The sequence below is a fragment of the Medicago sativa genome, chromosome 5 (genome assembly GCF_051527215.1).
Source record: "Medicago sativa cultivar Bolivia chromosome 5, Bolivia_mono, whole genome shotgun sequence".
Taxonomy (NCBI): Eukaryota; Viridiplantae; Streptophyta; class Magnoliopsida; order Fabales; family Fabaceae; genus Medicago; species Medicago sativa.
This window is the reverse complement of record NC_140753.1, coordinates 35,312,777-35,334,803: the sequence shown is the minus strand read 5'-3', so window position 1 is coordinate 35,334,803 and position 22,027 is coordinate 35,312,777. Positions and strand designations below refer to the sequence as shown.

At 34.2% G+C, this 22,027-nt stretch overlaps 1 protein-coding gene and 2 long non-coding RNA genes across 3 annotated transcripts; all 3 read right to left on the bottom strand.

Moving 5' to 3' along the window:
- Positions 1 to 11,514: 11,514 nt before the first annotated feature.
- Positions 11,515 to 13,338, bottom strand: LOC146922019 (uncharacterized). Its single transcript, XR_015010819.1, has 2 exons — positions 13,084 to 13,338; positions 11,515 to 11,779 (listed from the first exon to the last, which is right to left on the bottom strand). It is a non-coding gene; the product is annotated as an uncharacterized LOC146922019 (long non-coding RNA).
- A 2,939-nt stretch (positions 13,339 to 16,277) lies between these two features.
- LOC146922018 (uncharacterized) lies at positions 16,278 to 17,979 on the bottom strand. The gene is made up of 2 exons (XM_085711434.1): positions 16,387 to 17,979; positions 16,278 to 16,298 (listed from the first exon to the last, which is right to left on the bottom strand). The coding sequence occupies exons 1-2, from the start codon at positions 17,977 to 17,979 to the stop codon at positions 16,278 to 16,280; spliced, it is 1,614 nt and encodes a 537-aa protein (XP_085567560.1).
- Positions 17,980 to 18,130: 151 nt separating this feature from the next.
- On the bottom strand, positions 18,131 to 19,963 carry LOC146922017 (uncharacterized). The gene is made up of 2 exons (XR_015010818.1): positions 19,709 to 19,963; positions 18,131 to 18,404 (listed from the first exon to the last, which is right to left on the bottom strand). It is a non-coding gene; the product is annotated as an uncharacterized LOC146922017 (long non-coding RNA).
- Positions 19,964 to 22,027: the final 2,064 nt, after the last annotated feature.

Sequence of the window (22,027 nt, the reverse complement as noted above, 5' to 3'; positions counted from 1 at the left end):
TTTAATGTCTTTGTTTCAAAAATTTCTGGATTTTTTGCACACAACTTAGTTTGGGAATTATTTTTCTTACATATCATATTGATTAACATGTGGAATTACATTTTTTGGCATGTCATTGCATATTTTGAAAATAGAACAAACGGGACATTAAAAATAAACCCTAGACTTTATTTTAGGAAAAATTTCTAAACCGATTAAAATGGGGGGACTAACATCTCAAGTTTAGAAATACTGGAACTAAATCATGGTTAGGTTAAAATAGGGATCTCTATTGCACAATTTGTTTGGCATCAACGGCTACCTGTCGAGAGATGTTTCCATATACGACCGTGGAAGAACTTGAAAATGCATGACGATAATTTCTGTCTTGACCAATTTTTACCCCGGAGACTGGAGTCATTTTATGTTTTGTACTATCTTTGTTCTTTTTCAATTCTCTTTTCTTAGTTTTTTATTTATTGAGATGAGTTGTCATTTTAAAGTTGTTTCACATACTAAGGATACTATCTTTGTTTCACTTTTTTTATTCAAGTAATATACTTATAAGTCATTAAATTCCTCACAAAACTAATTAGTTTAAACGTTTATACTTTGTTATGGTAGTTTAAACGTTTGTACTTTGTTATGATAGCACTAGTTACTGCTAGTGAAGAAACAAGTTGAATAAGATGCTTGCTAGCTGAGATCCCTTTATGGGAGAAATTATTACCAGCTGTGTTAGTTCATTGTTATAGTACCGCGGTTATTGCAAAGATTAAGAATCGTTATTATAATGGAAAAAGACAACATATAAATCGGAAACACAGCACCATTAGAGAGAGTATCTCTAATGGAGCGGTTAGAGTTAATTTTGTACATACTAATGAAAACTTAGCGGATCCTTTGACGAAAGGATTAAATAGAGAGAAATTCCAAGATACATCCAGTAGGTTGGGACTAATACATATAGCTCATTGAGTGATGGTAACCTGACCTACATGACTGGAGATCCCAAGACTTAGGTTCAATGGGTAATAACAAGTCATGAAGTGATAGAATATACTACGATAAGGATTAATAAATCATTATCCTATAGCAAAAGAAGGATGAGGTAATAGAAACTCTTAATGAGATCTATACTATAGGATGAGTGGGGTACATAGTTACAGGAGTACCTTTGATAGACTCACCTATACGAATGTGGAACTGAGGTCGGTCCTTGGAATTTTGAGGCAGAATTCCTAGACTCGCCTATAAGATTGAGTATCTTTAACACAAATTGGTTTCATAATAGATTGCGACCAATATGATAATCAATCTAAATTTTTATTCCAATCACATGTTAACATTTTTATTTACTTTGTATTAATAAGTTGATGAATTATTGTTATTAATTTATTAATATATCATATGAATTTATTTATCATGACCCCAGCATCCCCATGATTTATTTTGAAAAATTCCATGAGTGACATAAGCAATAATGTTTGATGAACCAAAATTTCTGGAAAATGAAAAAAAAATCCCGAGTTACCGAGTAAATTTGGAGCACATCTTTTATAACAAACTAGCGGTAGGAAGGGCACTACCATGGCCGTCTAACCTCTCTTTTTACTACGCTAACTTGTGTGTATATTTTAAGGGATAAATTTGACCCACATTTTGAAAAAAAAACAGAAAAAAATAAAACATAAATTGGTCTTTTTTTTTTGTCGATGACTTGGCCCCGGAACCAGAATATGTCTTCACTCATTTTTAAATATGCTCAAAGAACAAAACAAATTTGACAAATTTTTTCTAAAAGACCTCAAACTCTATTTTTATTGTTCCAATTTGTTCCTTTCAAAATTAATAATAAATTAAGTGGAAATTTGTCGAGAATAAATTATGGATTTAATATGTTTTTAATCCCTCCTTGAAATTTTTTATTCACTTTTAGTCCCTATTGGATTTGTATAGGGACTATTTTGGAGGACTAAAACTATCCAATTTTTGTAAAATGTTTTCAAAATAGAGACTATTTTTACAAACTAAAAAATTTTGGGGGACTAAAATTACCAATAAAATTTCGTAGGGACTAACCTTAAAAACTCATGATTTTGTAGGGATTAAAAACTTATTTAACCCTTAAATTATTCAAAAAATAAATATTGATATATATTTTATTATTTTGAAATTTTAAATAAAATAATTAATTTTTTTGACAAGAATAAAATAATTAATTTAGTAATTAGAAAGTTTTTTCATAGTTGCCAAATTTTGTTACAATATTTTGCAACACATCCTGATATATTTTGGTATCCAATCTAATAATTTCGTACGTGATTAGACATATATTTTGGCACTCAATAGTATATTTTTGTACTCAATATGAAATATTTGGGACTGAATTTGAGATATATTTGTACTAGATCTAATATGTGAATTACTTGTTCCCAAAGCTTCTCATATATTAGTTGTAAAAGGTATTCTTAAACTTCGAATCTTTTTCTTCTCTCTCCTTCTTTGACTTGTGTTGACGAGACATTCTTCCCTTCATCTCCTTTTTTTTTTTTTGGTCCATGAAATTAACCCTTTTCTTCTTTCTCCCTTTTTAACTTCTCTTGAAGAAGTTTTCTTCCCTTCATCTCATTTTTTTTCCCTTCGAAATTAAGAGTGTTCTGAAGACTGTATACCTTATAGATATAATGTCTCTTGGGAATTAAGAATGGTCTTTAGAGCCTTGTCCCTTCAATAATTTATGTCCGTTCAGAATAAATAATATTTTACGACCATAATCCCTTTTTTCATATAAGGGAATGATCTTAAAAATATATTCTTCCTCAATTCTCACAGAAGTTAGATGTTAGAAAGGGAGACACAAACATATAACTAATTATATATAGCTCTCAGAATCCAGCCTTACCTTCTTCATCTTCTTAAGCAAGTATGTGTGCACGAAAAATAATAACATTTAATTTGTGAATTTAAACTCCTATGATGAAAAACAGGAGGAAAAAATAGAGTGAAGAGAACTATTACTGCTCCAACGCCAAAGCTGACGAAGCTTTTGATTAGTTACGAAAAAAGTTTTTGGAAATAAATAATTCAAATCCTCATCAGTTTTGGGGTTGGAGTTGGAATGGTTCTCTCACTCTGTTTTTTTTCATATTGTTTTTCATTGTAGGTGTTTTAATTAACAAATTAATCGTTTTGATTGTTCAAGTAGACTTTCTTAATTAAGAAGAAACTTTAAGAAGAAGAAGAAGAATAAGAAGATGGAGACGGACTCTAAAGATAAAGTGTATTTACAAAAACTTATATGAAAAATTACTGAAGGTAAGAAGAGAAATCTTAAAAGCAAATTTGAGGTAGTAGGTGAGACGAGGGCAATAATGTCAAATCCCATCAAATGTTCCCATCAAAGTTTGCATCAAGGTTTGCAACAACTCTTTCTATTCAAAATTTGACGGGTTTTGACATTATTACCCTCATCTCACCTACTTTCATGCAATATGGTCCCTTTGTTTTCATTGTTCATGAACCTACATATTATCTTCCTCGAACCTGCATAATATTGATTTTATTATTAACTTGAAATGACACTTACACCCTTTCCTTCTCACTCAAATTATGAAAAATTAGAATGTCATTTTCGTCTTTTAAGTTAGCCTTCATAATGTTGATATATAGTCTATTGTTTAACTTTGTGTATTCTCAATACGTTTTTGTTTGTTTCTTTCTTTATATATGTGGTAAATGAAATAGATCAAAGGAAAAGAAAGTTCTAGAAAAATAGGGTTTTGTTCCTAGGAGATGGGACGTGGGAAGATTGAGATTCAGAAGATTCAAAACAACACCACAAGGCAATTGACATTTTCAAAAAGAAGAATTGGATTGTTGAAGAACACTCGTGAGCTTGTGAAGCTATAATTGGAATCATCATTTTGTCAAGCACCAGAAAGCTCTCTCAGTATTGCTCTGATTCCACTAGGTATATGTATTTACCCTTCATTTTGTTTTATATCAAAACGAGGGCAATAATGTCAAAAATGCATCAAATGTTCCCATCAAAGTTTGCAACAACTCTTTCTATTCAAAATTTGACGGGTTTTGACATTATTGCCCTTATCTCACCTACTTTCATGCAATATGGTCCCTTTGTTTTCATTGTTCATGAACCTACATATCATATTCCTCGGACCTGCATAATATTTATTTTGTTATTAACTTGAAATGACACTTACACCCTTTCCTTCTCACTCAAATCAGGGAAAATTAGAATGTCTTTTTTGTCTTTTGAGTTAGCCTTCATAAAGTTGATATATATTCTATTGTTTAACTTTGTGTATTGTTTTTGTTTGTTTCTTTCTTTATATATGTGGTAAATGAAATAGATCAAAGGAAAAGAAAGTTCTAGCAAGATAGGGTTTTGTTCCTAGGAGATGGGACATGGGAAGATTAAGATTAAGAAGATTCAAAACAACACCACAAGGCAATTGACATTCTCAAAAAGAAGAATTGGATTGTTGAAGAACAATCGTGCTCTTGTGAAGCTCAAATTGGAATCATCATTTTGTCAAGCACCAGAAAGCTCTCTCAGTATTGCTCTGATTCCATGTATAGGAGAATCGTAGCTTACTTGTAAAATAGTTTAGTGTGAATTGAAAAATGTGGAAGTCCCACATCGGCCGGATCCCACATGTTAGTAGTGTTTATATAGTGGGGGTGTACCTCTAAGGAGGTGCATAATTAAGTGAAAAAAAAAAAGAACTAAATGAAAAAAATATATTTATGTATTTTATTATTTGGAAATGATAAATTAAATAATTAATAAAATTATTACTAGAAAGTGCTTTCTTAGTCCTTAAGTTATGCTAAAATATTTTTTAACACAATATAGAATATTTTGGAACATAATCTGAAATATTTTAGTATGCAATCTAATATATTTTAGTGCTTGATCTGAAATAATTTTACAAAGCAAGATATCCAAGAGAAAAATATAAAATGAAATGTTGAAAGGTAGATATACAAGTAAGCTGCGATTCTCCTCTACAAATGTGTTTACATCATATAAATCAAACAACTTTACAATTCTAGGGATCCAAGAGAAAAATAAAAAACAAAATGAAGGGTAAATATATATACCTAGTGGAATCAGAGCAATACTGAGACAGTTTTCCCGTGCTTAAGAAAATGATGAGTCCAATTTGAGCTTCACATAGTATAGAAAGCTCGCGAGTCTTCTTCAACAATCCAGTTCTTCTTTTTGAAAATGTCAATTGCCGTGGTTTTGTTTTGAATCTTCTTAATTTAAATCTTCCCACTCAATCTTCCCACGACCCATCTCTTAAAACAAAACCCTAGCTTGCTAGAACTTTCTTTTCCTTTGATCTATTTCATTTACCACATATAAAAGAAACAATAGACTATATAGCAACTTTATGAAGGCTAACTTAAACGGACGAAAATGCCATTATAAATTTTATTGATTTGAGAGAGAAGGAAAGCGTGTAAGTGTCATTTCAATATGTGGGGTCAAGAACAATGAAAACAAAGGGACCATATTGCATGAAAGTAGGTGAGATGAGGGCAATAATGTCAAAATCCATCAAATATAGAACATAAAGAGTTGTTGCAAACTTGCAAAAGCTATGACACTTGTTGTTTAGTTTGTATCATGAAGGGAAATATCTGAAATTTTCTAAAATAAGAAAAAGGTAAAAATATTAAAATTGCTATAAATGGAATTTTGGAGATTTGTTTTGAAACCACAATGAAAAAGAATTCATGTGTATAACATTCATTTCCATGCGCCAACAAGAGTCCAATCAACATATATTTTGAAATTAAGTTTCAAGAACATAGTGTTAGTTGCAACCATTTGCTTTTCAAAACATGTTACAAGCATTTGGTAAATAAAAGTAATAAATTGGTGAAATATATATGTTTTCGTCTAGCAAATGTAGTTTTCATCATGCAAATCGTTTTCATCATGCAAATCATATACATTTTCAAAGACCAATCATCATATAAATGTTGTACATACGGATTCTTATTCATTGTGGTTTAAAAACAAATCTCCAAAATTCCATTTATAGCAATTTTTATATCTTTACCTTTATCTTATTTCAGTAAATTTCATATATTTTCCTTCATGATACAAACCAAACAGCAAGTGTCATAACTTTGACAAGTTTCCAACAACTCTTTATGTTCAACATTTGATGTGTTTTGAAATTATTAGGAGTAGAAGAAAGGAAGAAGGACTCGTCAACACAAGTCAAAGGAGGAAGAAGAGAAGAAAAGCACAGGAAGCATCAACTGTGAATTTTCGGTGTGTAGAATGCATTGTGTGAGCTCTCTATTTATAGAGAAAATTCACAACTAATAAGTGAGAAACTTTGGGAACAAGTAATACATTACTTTGACGTTAAGTTTTTCACGTATTAGATCTAGTACAAAAATATCTCAATTGAGTACCAAAATATATTATATTATGTACCAAAATATATTTGAGTACCAAAATATATTATATTATGTACGAAAATATATTTTAGATCAAAAGGACTAAAAACATTAGATTGCATACTAAAATAATTCAGATTGTGTTCCAAAATATTCTAGATTGCGTTCAAAAATATTTTAGCATAACTTGGGGACTAAGAAAGAACTTTCTAGTAATGTGGGGACTAAGAAAGAACTTTCTAGTAATGATTTTATTAATTATTTAATTTATCATTTTCAAATAATATATATATATGTGTGTGTGTGTGTGTGTGTGTGTGTGTATATATATTTTATTTAGTGCTTACTTTGTTCACTTAATTATGCACCTCCTTAGAGGTACACCCCCACTATATAAACACCACAAATGTGTGGGATCCATCCGATGTGGGACTTCCAGTTTTTTCAATTCACACTACACTAGTTCTACCCATTATGGGAATTTGTGTTTAGTCAATTACTCAATTTCCACAGATGCTCCTAAAAAATGGTTTCGAGAAATATCGTCAGACGTCTCCGTATAATTTTCTAGTAAACAAAGGTGTCGCCTACAACTTTAACCATTGCATAGCGGATACTATTTCGATTTAACAAGAGTTTCTATTACCTCATCCTTCTTTCGCTGCAGGATCATGATTTCTCAATCCTTATCATAGTATGCTCTATCACTTCATGTCTTGTTATTACCCATTGAATATAAGTCTTGGGATCTTCAGTCTTGTAGGTCGGGTTACCATCACTCAGAGAGCTATATGTATTAGTCCCAGCCTACTGGAAGTATCTTGGATTTTCTCTCTATTTAGTCCTTTTGTCAAAGGATCCGCTAAGTTTTCATTAGTATGTACAAAATTAACTCTAGCCGTTCCAATAGAGTTACTCTATCTAATCATTTTGTGTTTCCTATTTATATTTTGTATCTTTCCATTATAATGACGATTCTTAATCTTTGCAATAGTCGTGTTACTATCACAATTAACTAACATAGCTGGTAACAGTTTCTCCCATTAAGGGATCCCAGCTGGCAAGCATCTTAGCCAACTTGCTTCTTCACTAGCAGTAGCTAGTTCTATCATCTCAGATTCCTTTGTGGACTGAGCATGAATGGTTTGCTTCTTAGACTTCCAAGAAACAGCTTCTCCAGATATGCTAAATATAAAAAACAGCGGTCATTTTAGTCTCTAAAATTTATGAACAGACAAATATGTCCTTGAAAACATGTCGGTTTTAGTTTGTCCGTCGCATTTTTACATTAGAGGTACATGATGTACATTAAATGCATATAGAACATCTATATGTAGATCTATGCAATGCTATCATACAACTTACGTCAACAATATCTAAGCTCTTCTCAAGAAAAAAAATTAACAATATCTAAACTTAAATGCACTTTTCTAAATTTTTGAATTTTTTTTTGAACAAGTCTAAATTTTGGATTTTAATGTCTTTGTTTCAAAAATTTCTGGATTTTTTGCACACAACTTAGTTTGGGAATTATTTTTCTTACATATCATATTCATTAACATGTGGAATTACATTTTTTGGCATGTCATTGCATATTTTGAAAATAGAACAAACGGGACATTAAAAATAAACCCTAGACTTTATTGTAGGAAAAATTTCTAAACCGATTAAAATGGGGGGACTAACATCTCAAGTTTAGAAATACTGGAACTAAATCATGGTTAGGTTAAAATAGGGATCTCTATTGCACAATTTGTTTGGCATCAACGGCTACCTGTCGAGAGATGTTTCCATATACGACCGTGGAAGAACTTGAAAATGCATGACGATAATTTCTGTCTTGACCAATTTTTACCCCGGAGACTGGAGTCATTTTATGTTTTGTACTATCTTTGTTCTTTTTCAATTCTCTTTTCTTAGTTTTTTATTTATTGAGATGAGTTGTCATTTTAAAGTTGTTTCACATACTAAGGATACTATCTTTGTTTCACTTTTTTTATTCAAGTAATATACTTATAAGTCATTAAATTCCTCACAAAACTAATTAGTTTAAACGTTTATACTTTGTTATGGTAGTTTAAACGTTTGTACTTTGTTATGACAGCACTAGTTACTGCTAGTGAAGAAACAAGTTGAATAAGATGCTTGCTAGCTGAGATCCCTTTATGGGAGAAATTATTACCAGTTGTGTTAGTTCATTGTTATAGTACCGCGGTTATTGCAAAGATTAAGAATCGTTATTATAATGGAAAAAGACAACATATAAATCAGAAACACGGCACGATTAGAGAGAGTATCTCTAATGGAGCGGTTAGAGTTAATTTTGTACATACTAATGAAAACTTAGCGGATCCTTTGACGAAAGGATTAAATAGAGAGAAATTCCAAGATACAACCAGTAGGTTGGGACTAATACATATAGCTCACTGAGTGATGGTAACCTGACCTACATGACTGGAGATCCCAAGACTTAGGTTCAATGGGTAATAACAAGTCATGAAGTGATAGAATATACTACGATAAGGATTAATAAATCATGATCCTATAGCAAAAGAAGGATGAGGTAATAGAAACTCTTAATGAGATCTATACTATAGGATGAGTGGGGTACATTGTTACAGGAGTACCTTTGATAGACTCACCTATACGAATGTGGAACTGAGGTCGGTCCTTGGAATTTTGAGGCAGAATTCCTAGACTCACCTATAAGATTGAGTATCTTTAACACAAATTGGTTTCATAATAGATTGCGACCAATATGATAATCAATCTAAATTTTTATTCCAAAATCACATGTTAACATTTTTATTTACTTTGTATTAATAAGTTGATGAATTATTGTTATTAATTTATTAATATATCATATGAATTTATTTATCATGACCCCAACATCCCCATGATTTATTTTGAAAAATTCCATGAGTGACATAAGCAATAATGTTTGATGAACCAAAATTTCTGGAAAATGAAAAAAAAAATCCCGAGTTACCGAGTAAATTTGGAGCACATCTTTTATAACAAACTAGCGGTAGGAAGGGCACTACCATGCCCGTCTAACCTCTCTTTTTACTACGCTAACTTGTGTGTATATTTTAAGGGATAAATTTGACCCACATTTTGAAAAAAAAACAGAAAAAAATAAAACAAAAATTGGTCTTTTTTTTTGTTGATGACTTGGCCCCGGAACCAGAATATGTCTTCACTCATTTTTAAATATGCTCAAAGAACAAAACAAATTTGACAAATTTTTTCTAAAAGACCTCAAACTCTATTTTTATTGTTCCAATTTGTTCCTTTCAAAATTAATAATAAATTAAGTGGAAATTTGTCGAGATTAAATTATGGATTTAATATGTTTTTAATCCCTCCTTGAAATTTTTTATTCACTTTTAGTCCCTATTGGATTTGTATAGGGACTATTTTGGAGGACTAAAACTATCCAATTTTTGTAAAATGTTTTCAAAATAGAGACTATTTTTACAAACTAAAAAATTTTGGGGGACTAAAATTACCAATAAAATTTCGTAGGGACTAACCTTAAAAACTCATGATTTTGTAGGGATTAAAAACTTATTTAACCCTTAAATTATTCAAAAAAAAATATTGATATATAATTTATTATTTTGAAATTTTAAATAAAATAATTAATTTTTTTGACAAGAATAAAATAATTAATTTAGTAATTAGAAAGTTTTTTCATAGTTGCCAAATTTTGTTACAATATTTTGCAACACATCCTGATATATTTTGGTATCCAATCTAATAACTTCGTACGTGATTAGACATATATTTTGGCACTCAATAGTATATTTTTGTACTCAATATGAAATATTTGGGACTGAATTTGAGATATATTTGTACTAGATCTAATATGTGAATTACTTGTTCCCAAAGCTTCTCATATATTAGTTGTAAAAGGTATTCTGAAACTTCGAATCTTTTTCTTCTCTCTCCTTCTTTGACTTGTGTTGACGAGACATTCTTCCCTTCATCTCCTGTTTTTTTTTGGTCCATGAAATTAACCCTTTTCTTCTTTCTCCCTTTTTAACTTCTCTTGAAGAAGTTTTCTTCCCTTCATCTCATTTTTTTTCCCTTCGAAATTAAGAGTGTTCTGAAGACTGTAAACCTTATAGATATAATGTCCCTTGGGAATTAAGAATTGTCTTTAGAGCCTTGTCCCTTCAATAATTTATGTCCGTTCAGAATAAATAATATTTTACGACCATAATCCCTTTTTTCATATAAGGGAATGATCTTAAAAATATATTCTTCCTCAATTCTTACAGAAGTTAGATGTTAGAAAGGGAGACACAAACATATAACTAATTATATATAGCTCTCAGAATCCAGCCTTACCTTCTTCATCTTCTTAAGCAAGTATGTGTGCACGAAAAATAATAACATTTAATTTGTGAATTTAAACTCCTATGATGAAAAACAAGAGGAAAAAATAGAGTGAAGAGAACTATTACTGCTCCAACGCCAAAAGCTGACGAAGCTTTTGATTAGTTACGAAAAAAGTTTTTGGAAATAAATAATTCAAATCCTCATCAGTTTTGGGGTTGGAGTTGGAATGGTTATCTCACTCTGTTTTTTTTTCATATTGTTTTTCATTGTAGGTGTTTTAATTAACAAATTAATCATTTTGATTGTTTATGCAGACTTTCTTAATTAAGAAGAAACTTAATTTTGAAGGAAAAGAATGAGATGAAGGGAAGAAAACTTCTTCAACACAAATCAAAAAGGGAGAGAGAAGAAAATGGTTAATTTCATGGACCAAAAAAAAAAGGAAATGAAGGGAAGAACGACTCGTCAACACAAATCATAAAGGGAGAGAGAAGAAAAGTATTCGAAGTTTCAGAATACCTTTCAGTGTGTAGAATGCAATATATGTGAGCTCTCTATTTATAGAAGAAATTCACAACTAATATATGAGAAACTTTGGAAACAAGTAATTCACATATTAGATCTAGTACAAAAATATCTCAAATTCATATCTCAAATTCAATACAATATATATATCATATTGAGTACAAAAAATTTATTTTGAGTACAAAAATGTAACGCCCACTTTGATAGTGTCTAGAATAATCAAAAGTGCGTTAAAACTGATATTGGATACATTAATTTTACAATATAACTGTGTCATCAAACACAACTCAACAACCAAAGTCTTATATTACATCATTCTTCATAGAAGTTTGTCGTACAAATCTAATTATACATCCAATATACAACATGTGCTAATAATTATACATATGCATCAACTACTTTAACACCAAGATGAAGTCCTTGCATGCATGCTAAACCTGCACCTTTTCTTTACCTTTACTGCGGGAAACCTGAGAACCTGAACAAATAAGGAGAGGGATGAGACATAATGCCTCAGTGAGTTCTATCTAACCCTAGCTAGTGATAACCTCGGGAAAAGTCTATGGTTACCACGTGTCTACTTTACAACCTGACGGTTGATTATACGTGTGTGGGTTGTTTTCCTAGACGGTAGTGCATGCTAGACCCGTCGTAGGTTCAACTTACTTGTTATAGTCTCAATATTTCTAAATATGACATCGCGGTTAAGGGGTAATCTAAGACCGCTTTACCAAGATACTCTCTAAGCATCGAGGTCTTTACATATGTCACATTACTAAGTCGTACGATTAGGGGAAAACCTAGAATCGTCATCGACAAAACTATCTTTAACTATTCTAGTCTGAAGCTTAACGTATATGACGTCATCTCATAGTCAACAATATTTGAAATAAGAGTTAGCGTTGAACAATAACAATATCTGGATTCATTTTATGGAAAGCCCCGGGGTGGAGTAAACCCGAGCGCAAACCCTATCTGCTCGATGGAAACCTATCTAAGGTAAACCACCGAAACTCCCTAGTGACGTGTGGGCCCCTTACGGCTATTCCCGTTTCACCTAATGGAAACCTCTTGAAACCAACCTAGTGTGATCACAAGAGACACGGCACATATATGTTATTAAAACATTCTTAGTGAAAAGATATCTAATCATATCACAATCTATTATTCATCGTCTAAATGATGCTATTCTATTCACGACAAACTATGTCGAGTCTCTATGTTTCTTCCCTTGATAAACTATTACTTTCCCTCTCACATTCAAGTGATTCGCTCACTAGAAATCCCTAATGATTATGTTATGATTGCCATGATTTTTAATTCGAGAATCGTTACGTGTTAGATGCATTGCCTAGATGTCGTTTTGGGGTTATAAGATTGGAAAACGATGAAAGAAATACTTCGGAACGCACCACCGACCCGAGGGAGGGCCAAAAGGCCAAAATTAAGTTGGCCACTCCAGAGGGCTGCGCTATTAGCGCCCCTGGGGCGTGGCTTTTCTGGGGAGCTGCGCTATTAGCGTAGAATTTCGCTAATAGCGTAGTTCTTCGGGCCTGTGGTACCAAAATTGCAATTTTTGACCCAAAACGCATCCTAATGCTTCCTGCAATGCACCAAAACATCCAGCAACATACTAAAGCAATAAATAACATATTTCATGGCAACCTTAACAAATATTCATCAAGATTTAGCTTTGAAGTTCATAAACACATCTAGCACAATCAAAGCTTACACACCAAGAAAGCTCAAACCAAAGGAAGGCTTTTCTAACTAAGAACTCACCTTGCCCAAAAGAAATAAGATTCAAGTGTTTCTAAGCTTAACCAAACCCTAGGTAGACAAGAATCAAGAGAGAGAGAGCTTGCTTCTACAATCTTTAGGTGTTTTCCAACATGAACTTCTTATCCCTTTCCATGATGCTTGCCTCAAGGAATTATCACAAAGAGTGGATGATTATGGAGGGGAGATTGGGCCGAAATTTTAGAGAGAAGGGAGAGAGAAATATTTGTTGGAAACCTAGAGAGAGAAAGTTCAAATGAAAATGAATATTTTTGGGACCTTTTGCCCTTAAATACCCCTCAAGCTCAAATTCCAATTACGCCCCTAAGCTCAGACGCGCACTTCCTTTCGTTAACTGATATTACTCGCAACATAAATGGATGGGGTATTACACTCTACCCCCCTTAAAAAAATTTCGTCCTCGAAATTTAGAATTTACCTGAAAACAAGTGCGGATACTGCTTCAACATTTCTGTTTCTAGTTCCCACGTAGCTTCACCATCCGGTGAACCTTTCCATACTACCTTCACTATAGGAATCTCTTTGTTTCTGAGAGATTTGACATCACGGTCTACTATCATGTTTGGTTCCGGCTGAAATGTCAAATCTGATTTCAACTCTATAGAATCCAATTCAACTGGTTGGAAAGGATCCGGTACATACTTCTTCAGTTGGGACACGTGAAACACATCGTGTATACCTGACATAGCTGGAGGTAGAGCTAATTGATAAGCCACTGGTCCGATACGCTTGAGTATCAAAAACGGTCCTACATACCTAGGACATAATTTCTTAATCTTGAAAGTACCCCTCAAGCCTAATTTGGGAGTAACTTTCAGGAATACATGATCACCTTCATTGAACTCTAAAGGTCTTCGTCGATTGTCCGCATAACTCTTTTGACGACTTTGAGCTATCCTCATCTTTTCCTGAATCGATTTAATCTTCAAAGTTGTCTCTTGAATGATTTCTGGTCCAAGAATACTCTTATCTCCTACCTCAGCCCAACATAAAGGAGTTCTACACTTCCTACCGTACAAGGCTTCATAAGGTGCCATGCCAATACTAGAGTGGTAGCTATTGTTGTAGGAAAACTCTATTAAAGGTAAGTGATGATTCCAACTTCCACCATCTTCCAATATGCAAGCGCGTAACATATCTTCTAAGGTCTGGATGGTTCTCTCTGTTTGTCCATCAGTCTGTGGGTGATGGGACGTACTCAGCTTCAAGCGAGTCCCTAAAGCCCTTTGGAAAGCCCTCCAGAAGTGTGAGGTGAAGATGGGATCTCTATCCGACACGATACTCACCGGAACACCGTGTAACTTAACTATTTCTGAAATGAACAATTCTGCATACTGAGAGGTTTTGTAGGTAGACTTAACCGGTAAGAAATGAGCCGACTTGGTTAATCTATCCACGATTACCCAAATGGAATCATGTCCCTTCTGAGTACGAGGTAAGCCTCCCACAAAATCCATAGATATCTGCTCCCATTTCCACTGAGGAATCTCTAGCGGTTGTAGCAACCCCGCTGGTCTTTGATGTTCAATCTTAACTTGTTGGCACACCAGGCATCTAGCTACAAAGTCAGCAATATCTGATTTCATTCCAGGCCACCAGTAATCTCTCCTTAGATCGCGATACATCTTGGTAGCACCAGGATGAATCGAGAAACTACTCTTGTGTGCTTCTTCTAAAATCATCCTTTTGAGTTCTGCGTCATTCGGTACACAAATTCTTCCTTCGAATAAAATTGCCCCATCCGAAGCTATAGAAAATTCTGGATGACCAATCCTCCTTCGTAAATCACCATCTGCCTCCTGTACTTGTACAATTCTTGACCGCAAATCACAAGTGATTTCTAATCTGTGTAACCAAATACCATCAACATCCTCTGTGGCTTCAAGGTTAAGGTCTCGAATCTCCTCGTGCAACTTACAAACATGCATTTTTACTTCGGCTTGGATCAAGGCTTTACGACTCAATGCATCCGCTACAACATTGGCTTTTCCTGGATGATATTTCAATTCGAAATCGAAATCCTTTAGGTATTCCATCCAACGCCTCTGCCTCATATTCAGATCCCTCTGATCAAACAAGTACTTCAAGCTCTTATGATCGCTAAACAACTCAAATTGTGCTCCATACAAATGATGTCTCCAACTCTTCAAAACAAACACTATGGCTGCCAATTCTAGATCATGGGTGGGATAGTTTTCTTCATGAGTCTTGAGCTGCCTAGATGCATAAGCTATCACATTGTTTTCTTGCATGAGCACTCCTCCAAGTCCTTTAGACGATGCATCACAAAACACAACATATCTCTTCTCCGGGTCTGGAAGAGTCAAGACTGGTGCTTGTGTTAACTTCTTCTTCAAAGTCTTGAAACTCTTCTCACATTCTTCATCCCACTCAAAAGGTACATCTTTCCTTGTGAGTCGAGTTAAGGGTAAAGCAATCTGGGAAAATTTCATAATGAAACGGCGATAATAACCAGCTAGTCCCAAAAAGCTTCGAACTTCTGACACGTTCTTTGGCCTAGTCCAATTCTGAATGACCTCTACCTTCGACTGATCCACTGCTACACCTCCCTGAGAAATAACATGACCCAGAAATCTGACTTCTGTTAGCCAAAACTCGCATTTACTGAACTTTGCATACAATTGCTTCTCCCGAAGAATGTCCAACACTATTCTCAAATGTTGAGCATGTTCCTGCGGGTTCTTGGAATAAACCAAAATGTCATCAATGAAAATAATGACAAACTGATCTAGATATGGCTGAAAAAATCCGATTCATATAGTCCATGAAAACTGCTGGGGCATTGGTTACACCGAATGGCATGACCAAAAATTCATAGTGCCCGTATCGTGTTCTGAAAGCCGTCTTAGACACATCTGAAGACTTGATACGAATCTGATGGTATCCCGATCTGAGATCAATTTTCGAGAACACTGACGCTCCCTTGAGTTGATCTAACAAGTCATCAATCCTTGGTAAAGGATACTTATTCTTTATGGTCACCTTATTCAGCTGGCGATAATCAATACACAACCTCATGCTGCCATCCTTCTTCTTGACTAACAATACAGGTGCACCCCAAGGAGAAACACTAGGCCTGATGAAATGCTTCTGAATAAGCTCCTCTAACTGGGCTTTCAATTCTTTGAGTTCTAGGGGGGACATTCTATAAGGCGCTACTGATACTGGCTCTGCTCCTGGAATCAAATCAATTGAAAACTCAATTTCTCTTTCGGGAGGTAAACTTGTGATGTCTGCCGGAAAAACATCCAAATACTCACTGACAATTGGAATGTCGCTAGGACTTAAGTCTGTTTTTGGAGTCACAGTGAGCATCACATAAAATCTCTTATCTTGAGCACAAATAAACCGAGCCATCTGATATGTGTGCTTAATCAATTCTGACAAAGCTACTCCTTCCACTGTATCACTAGTTGGCATATAGATACTCTTTTCTGCGCACCCTATATACACATGATTCGCTGACAGCCAATCCATTCCCAAAATCACATCAAGTTGTTTCATCGGAAGACATACTAAATCTATATAATAAGTCTTGCTAGACACGGTGATAGGACAATTCTCACATACATAATTAGCTACGACTCCTCCATCGGTGGCCGTAGTCACCATCATAGGGGGCTTTAGTAATGAAACAGACAATTGAAGAGTTTCCACACATTGAAAAGAAATAAAGGAACGTGAGGCACCACAATCAAACAAAACTCTAATGGGATTCTGACCAAGAAAACACATACCGCCGATCAAGTCTTCATTCTCCTGAGCCTTCTTCCCATCTAGTGAGTACACCCTTCCTCTAGTCATTGTAGTGCTTGCTCCCTTGCCTTTGTCTCCTCTATTTGGACAATTTGCCATGTAATGTCCCGTCTGGCCACAAGCATAACAAGAGTTGTCACCCAGCTTACATTCCCCCGTATGAGCTTTTCCACATTTCTTACAAGTTGGATAGGATCTGAAAGAACCCGACTGTTTACCCCTCTGAGGAGACCCCTTTGGCTTCAACTTCTCATGATGTTTATCGACAAAGCTACCTCTCCTTCTATCGAAAGCAGTGGTACCTTCTTTAACAGCTTTGTCAAAACCTCTTTCAGCTTCCAAGCTATTATGTACCATCTCATCAAAGTTTGTCAACCTCTGTTGACTGACCACCGCATACAACTCGCCCCTCAAAGCATGCTTATAATGATTAACCTTCCACATTTCATTACCAGCATACTCATTGTGAGTTGAGTAATGAGATAACTCCTCGAACTTCTTGGTAAAATCCGTCACGGACATGTTACCCTGTTTCAAGTGAAGAAATTCTTGTTCTTTTCTGACCTTAAATGTCAAAGGAAGATACTTCTCTTTCATAACTTGCTTAAAATTCTCCCAATTCAACTCTAGCCCATTAGCCTCCATCCTACGCCGAGCAGTTTCCCACCAATCCTGGGCTGCACCCCGGAATTGATTAGTTGCAAAGATCACCTTATCTTCCTCGGTATAGTTGGCCATAAGGAAAATCTTTTCCATGTGCTTAATCCACCTCTTAGCCTCTGGTGGTTCACCACTACCATCGAACTCTGGAGGATGGTTCCGATTGTACTCTCGGAAAGCTAGGTTCCCCACAACTGGAGGTGGAGGATGCTGTTGATGCACTCCCGGACCTTGTTGCATAGCTTCAACCCACTGCTGATGGGATTGAGCATTCTGCTGGATCTGCTGTTGCATCATTTGCATCATCTGCTGATTCTGCTGCATCAACTGTGCCCACATCTGAGCACTAGGATTCTCATTCTCCTCATCATTCTGATTATTCCTTGGCCGGCCTCGTCCTCGTCCTCTTCGCGCTCTGGACATTTCCGCTGTAACTGTCATATTTAAGTCAAAGTGATCAATTTCAACCAAATATAACAATGAGGACAATATCCTAAACTCGAAAGAACAACTCCTTGGATTGTAATATTAATGACCCAAGGCACGATCTGGAACGACCTGCTCTGATACCAATTTGTAACGCCCACTTTGATAGTGTCTAGAATAATCAAAAGTGCTTTAAAACTGATATTGGATACATTAATTTTACAATATAACTGTGTCATCAAACACAACTCAACAACCAAAGTCTTATATTACATCATTCTTCATAGAAGTTTGTCGTACAAATCTAATTATACATCCAATATACAACATGTGCTAATAATTATACATATGCATCAACTACTTTAACACCAAGATGAAGTCCTTGCATGCATGCTAAACCTGCACCTTTTCTTTACCTTTACTGCGGGAAACCTGAGAACCTGAACAAATAAGGAGAGGGATGAGACATAATGCCTCAGTGAGTTCTATCTAACCCTAGCTAGTGATAACCTCGGGAAAAGTCTATGGTTACCACGTGTCTACTTTACAACCTGACGGTTGATTATACGTGTGTGGGTTGTTTTCCTAGACGGTAGTGCATGCTAGACCCGTCGTAGGTTCAACTTACTTGTTATAGTCTCAATATTTCTAAATATGACATCGCGGTTAAGGGGTAATCTAAGACCGCTTTACCAAGATACTCTCTAAGCATCGAGGTCTTTACATATGTCACATTACTAAGTCGTACGATTAGGGGAAAACCTAGAATCGTCATCGACAAAACTATCTTTAACTATTCTAGTCTGAAGCTTAACGTATCTGACGTCATCTCATAGTCAACAATATTTGAAATAAGAGTTAGCGTTGAACAATAACAATATCTGGATTCATTTTATGGAAAGCCCCGGGGTGGAGTAAACCCGAGCGCAAACCCTATCTGCTCGATGGAAACCTATCTAAGGTAAACCACCGGAACTCCCTAGTGACGTGTGGGCCCCTTACGGCTATTCCCGTTTCACCTAATGGAAACCTCTTGAAACCAACCTAGTGTGATCACAAGAGACACGGCACATATATGTTATTAAAACATTCTTAGTGAAAAGATATCTAATCGTATCACAATCTATTATTCATCGTCTAAATGATGCTATTCTATTCACGACAAACTATGTCGAGTCTCTATGTTTCTTCCCTTGATAAACTATTACTTTCCCTCTCACATTCAAGTGATTCGCTCACTAGAAATCCCTAATGATTATGTTATGATTGCCATGATTTTTAATTCGAGAATCGTTACGTGTTAGATGCATTGCCTAGATGTCGTTTTGGGGTTATAAGATTGGAAAACGATGAAAGAAATACTTCGGAACGCACCACCGACCCGAGGGAGGGCCAAAAGGCCAAAATTAAGTTGGCCACTCCAGAGGGCTGCGCTATTAGCGCCCCTGGGGCGTGGCTTTTCTGGGGAGCTGCGCTATTAGCGTAGAATTTCGCTAATAGCGTAGTTCTTCGGGCCTGTGGTACCAAAATTGCAATTTTTGACCCAAAACGCATCCTAATGCTTCCTGCAATGCACCAAAACATCCAGCAACATACTAAAGCAATAAATAACATATTTCATGGCAACCTTAACAAATATTCATCAAGAATTAGCTTTGAAGTTCATAAACACATCTAGCACAATCAAAGCTTACACACCAAGAAAGCTCAAACCAAAGGAAGGATTTTCTAACTAAGAACTCACCTTGCCCAAAAGAAATAAGATTCAAGTGTTTCTAAGCTTAACCAAACCCTAGGTAGACAAGAATCAAGAGAGAGAGAGCTTGCTTCTACAATCTTTAGGTGTTTTCCAACATGAACTTCTTATCCCTTTCCATGATGCTTGCCTCAAGGAATTATCACAAAGAGTGGATGATTATGGAGGGGAGATTGGGCCGAAATTTTAGAGAGAAGGGAGAGAGAAATATTTGTTGGAAACCTAGAGAGAGAAAGTTCAAATGAAAATGAATATTTTTGGGACCTTTTGCCCTTAAATACCCCTCAAGCTCAAATTCCAATTACGCCCCTAAGCTCAGACGCGCACTTCCTTTCGTTAACTGATATTACTCGCAACATAAATGGATGGGGTATTACAAAAAATATATTATTGAGTGCCAAAATATATGTATAATCACATACGAAAATATATTAGATTGCATACCAAAATATAGCAGGATGTGTTCCAAGATATTGTAACAAAATTTGGCGACTATGAAAAACTTTATAATAATGACTAAATTAATTATTTCATTTAAAATTTCCAAATAATAAAATATATATCAACATATATTTTTCGAATAATTTAAGGGTTAAATAAGTTTTTAGTCCCTACAAAATCATGAGTTTTTAAGGTTAGTCCCTATGAAATTTTAATGATAATTTTAGTCCTCAAAAATTTTTAAGTTTGTAAAAATAGTCTCTTTTTTGAAAACATTTTACAAAAATTGGATATTTTTAGTCCTCCAAAATAGTCCCTTTAAAATGAAAATAGGGACTTAAAGTTAATAAAAAAATTTAGGGAGGGACTAAAAACGTATTTAACCCATAATTTAATCTCGACAAATTTCGATTGAATTTATTATTAATTCTGAAAGGAACAAATTGGAACAATAAAAATAGAATTTGAGGTCTTGTAGAAGTTGTTATATATACAAAAGTGAAAAGGAGATACCAACATTTAGTTTTATATATATATATATATATTTCTTTAGAATCCTTCTCTGTCTTCTTATTCTTCTTCTTCTTATTAAAGTTTCTTCTTAACCAAGAAAGTCCACATGAACAATCAAAACGATTACTTTGTTAATTAAAACACCTATAATGAAAAACAATAGGAAAAGAACAGAACCATTCCAAGTCCAACCCCAAAACTGATGAGGCTTTGAATTAGTTATTTCCAAAAACTTTTTTCGTAACAAATCGAAAGCTTCGTCAGCCTTGGGGTTGAACATGGAATAGTTCTCTCTCACTCTATTTTTTCCTTATGTTTTTCATCATAGGAGTTTAAATTCACAAATTAAATGTTTTTATTTTTCTTGGACACATACTTGCTTAAGAAGAAGAAGAAGGCAATGATCGATTCTGAGAACTATATATAATTAGTTATATGCTAACATCTAACTTCTGCAAGAATTGAGGAGGAATGTATTTTTATGATCATTATGATTATATCGAAAAAGGGACTATGGTCTTAAAATATTATTTATTCGGAAGGGACATAAATTATCAAAGGGACTAGGCTCTTAAGACCATTCTTAATTATCAAGTGACATTATATCTATAAGGGTATATGGTCTAAAGAACACTCTTAATTTTGAAGGAAAAGAATGAGATGAAGGGAAGAAAACTTCTTCAACACAAATCAAAAAGGGAGAGAGAAGAAAATGGTTAATTTCATGGACCAAAAAAAAAGGAGATGAAGGGAAGAACGACTCGTCAACACAAATCATAAAGGGAGAGAGAAGAAAAGTATTCGAAGTTTCAGAATACCTTTCAGTGTGTAGAATGCAATATATGTGAGCTCTCTATTTATAGAAGAAATTCACAACTAATATATGAGAAACTTTGGAAACAAGTAATTCACATATTAGATCTAGTACAAAAATATCTCAAATTCAGTACAATATATATATCATATTGAGTACAAAAAATTTATTTTGAGTACAAAAATATATTATTGAGTGCCAAAATATATGTATAATCACATACGAAAATATATTAGATTGCATACCAAAATATAGCAGGATGTGTTCCAAGATATTGTAACAAAATTTGGCGACTATGAAAAACTTTATAATAATGACTAAATTAATTATTTCATTTAAAATTTCCAAATAATAAAATATATATCAACATATATTTTTCGAATAATTTAAGGGTTAAATAAGTTTTTAGTCCCTACAAAATCATGAGTTTTTAAGGTTAGTCCCTATGAAATTTTAATGATAATTTTAGTCCTCAAAAATTTTTAAGTTTGTAAAAATAGTCTCTTTTTTGAAAACATTTTACAAAAATTGGATATTTT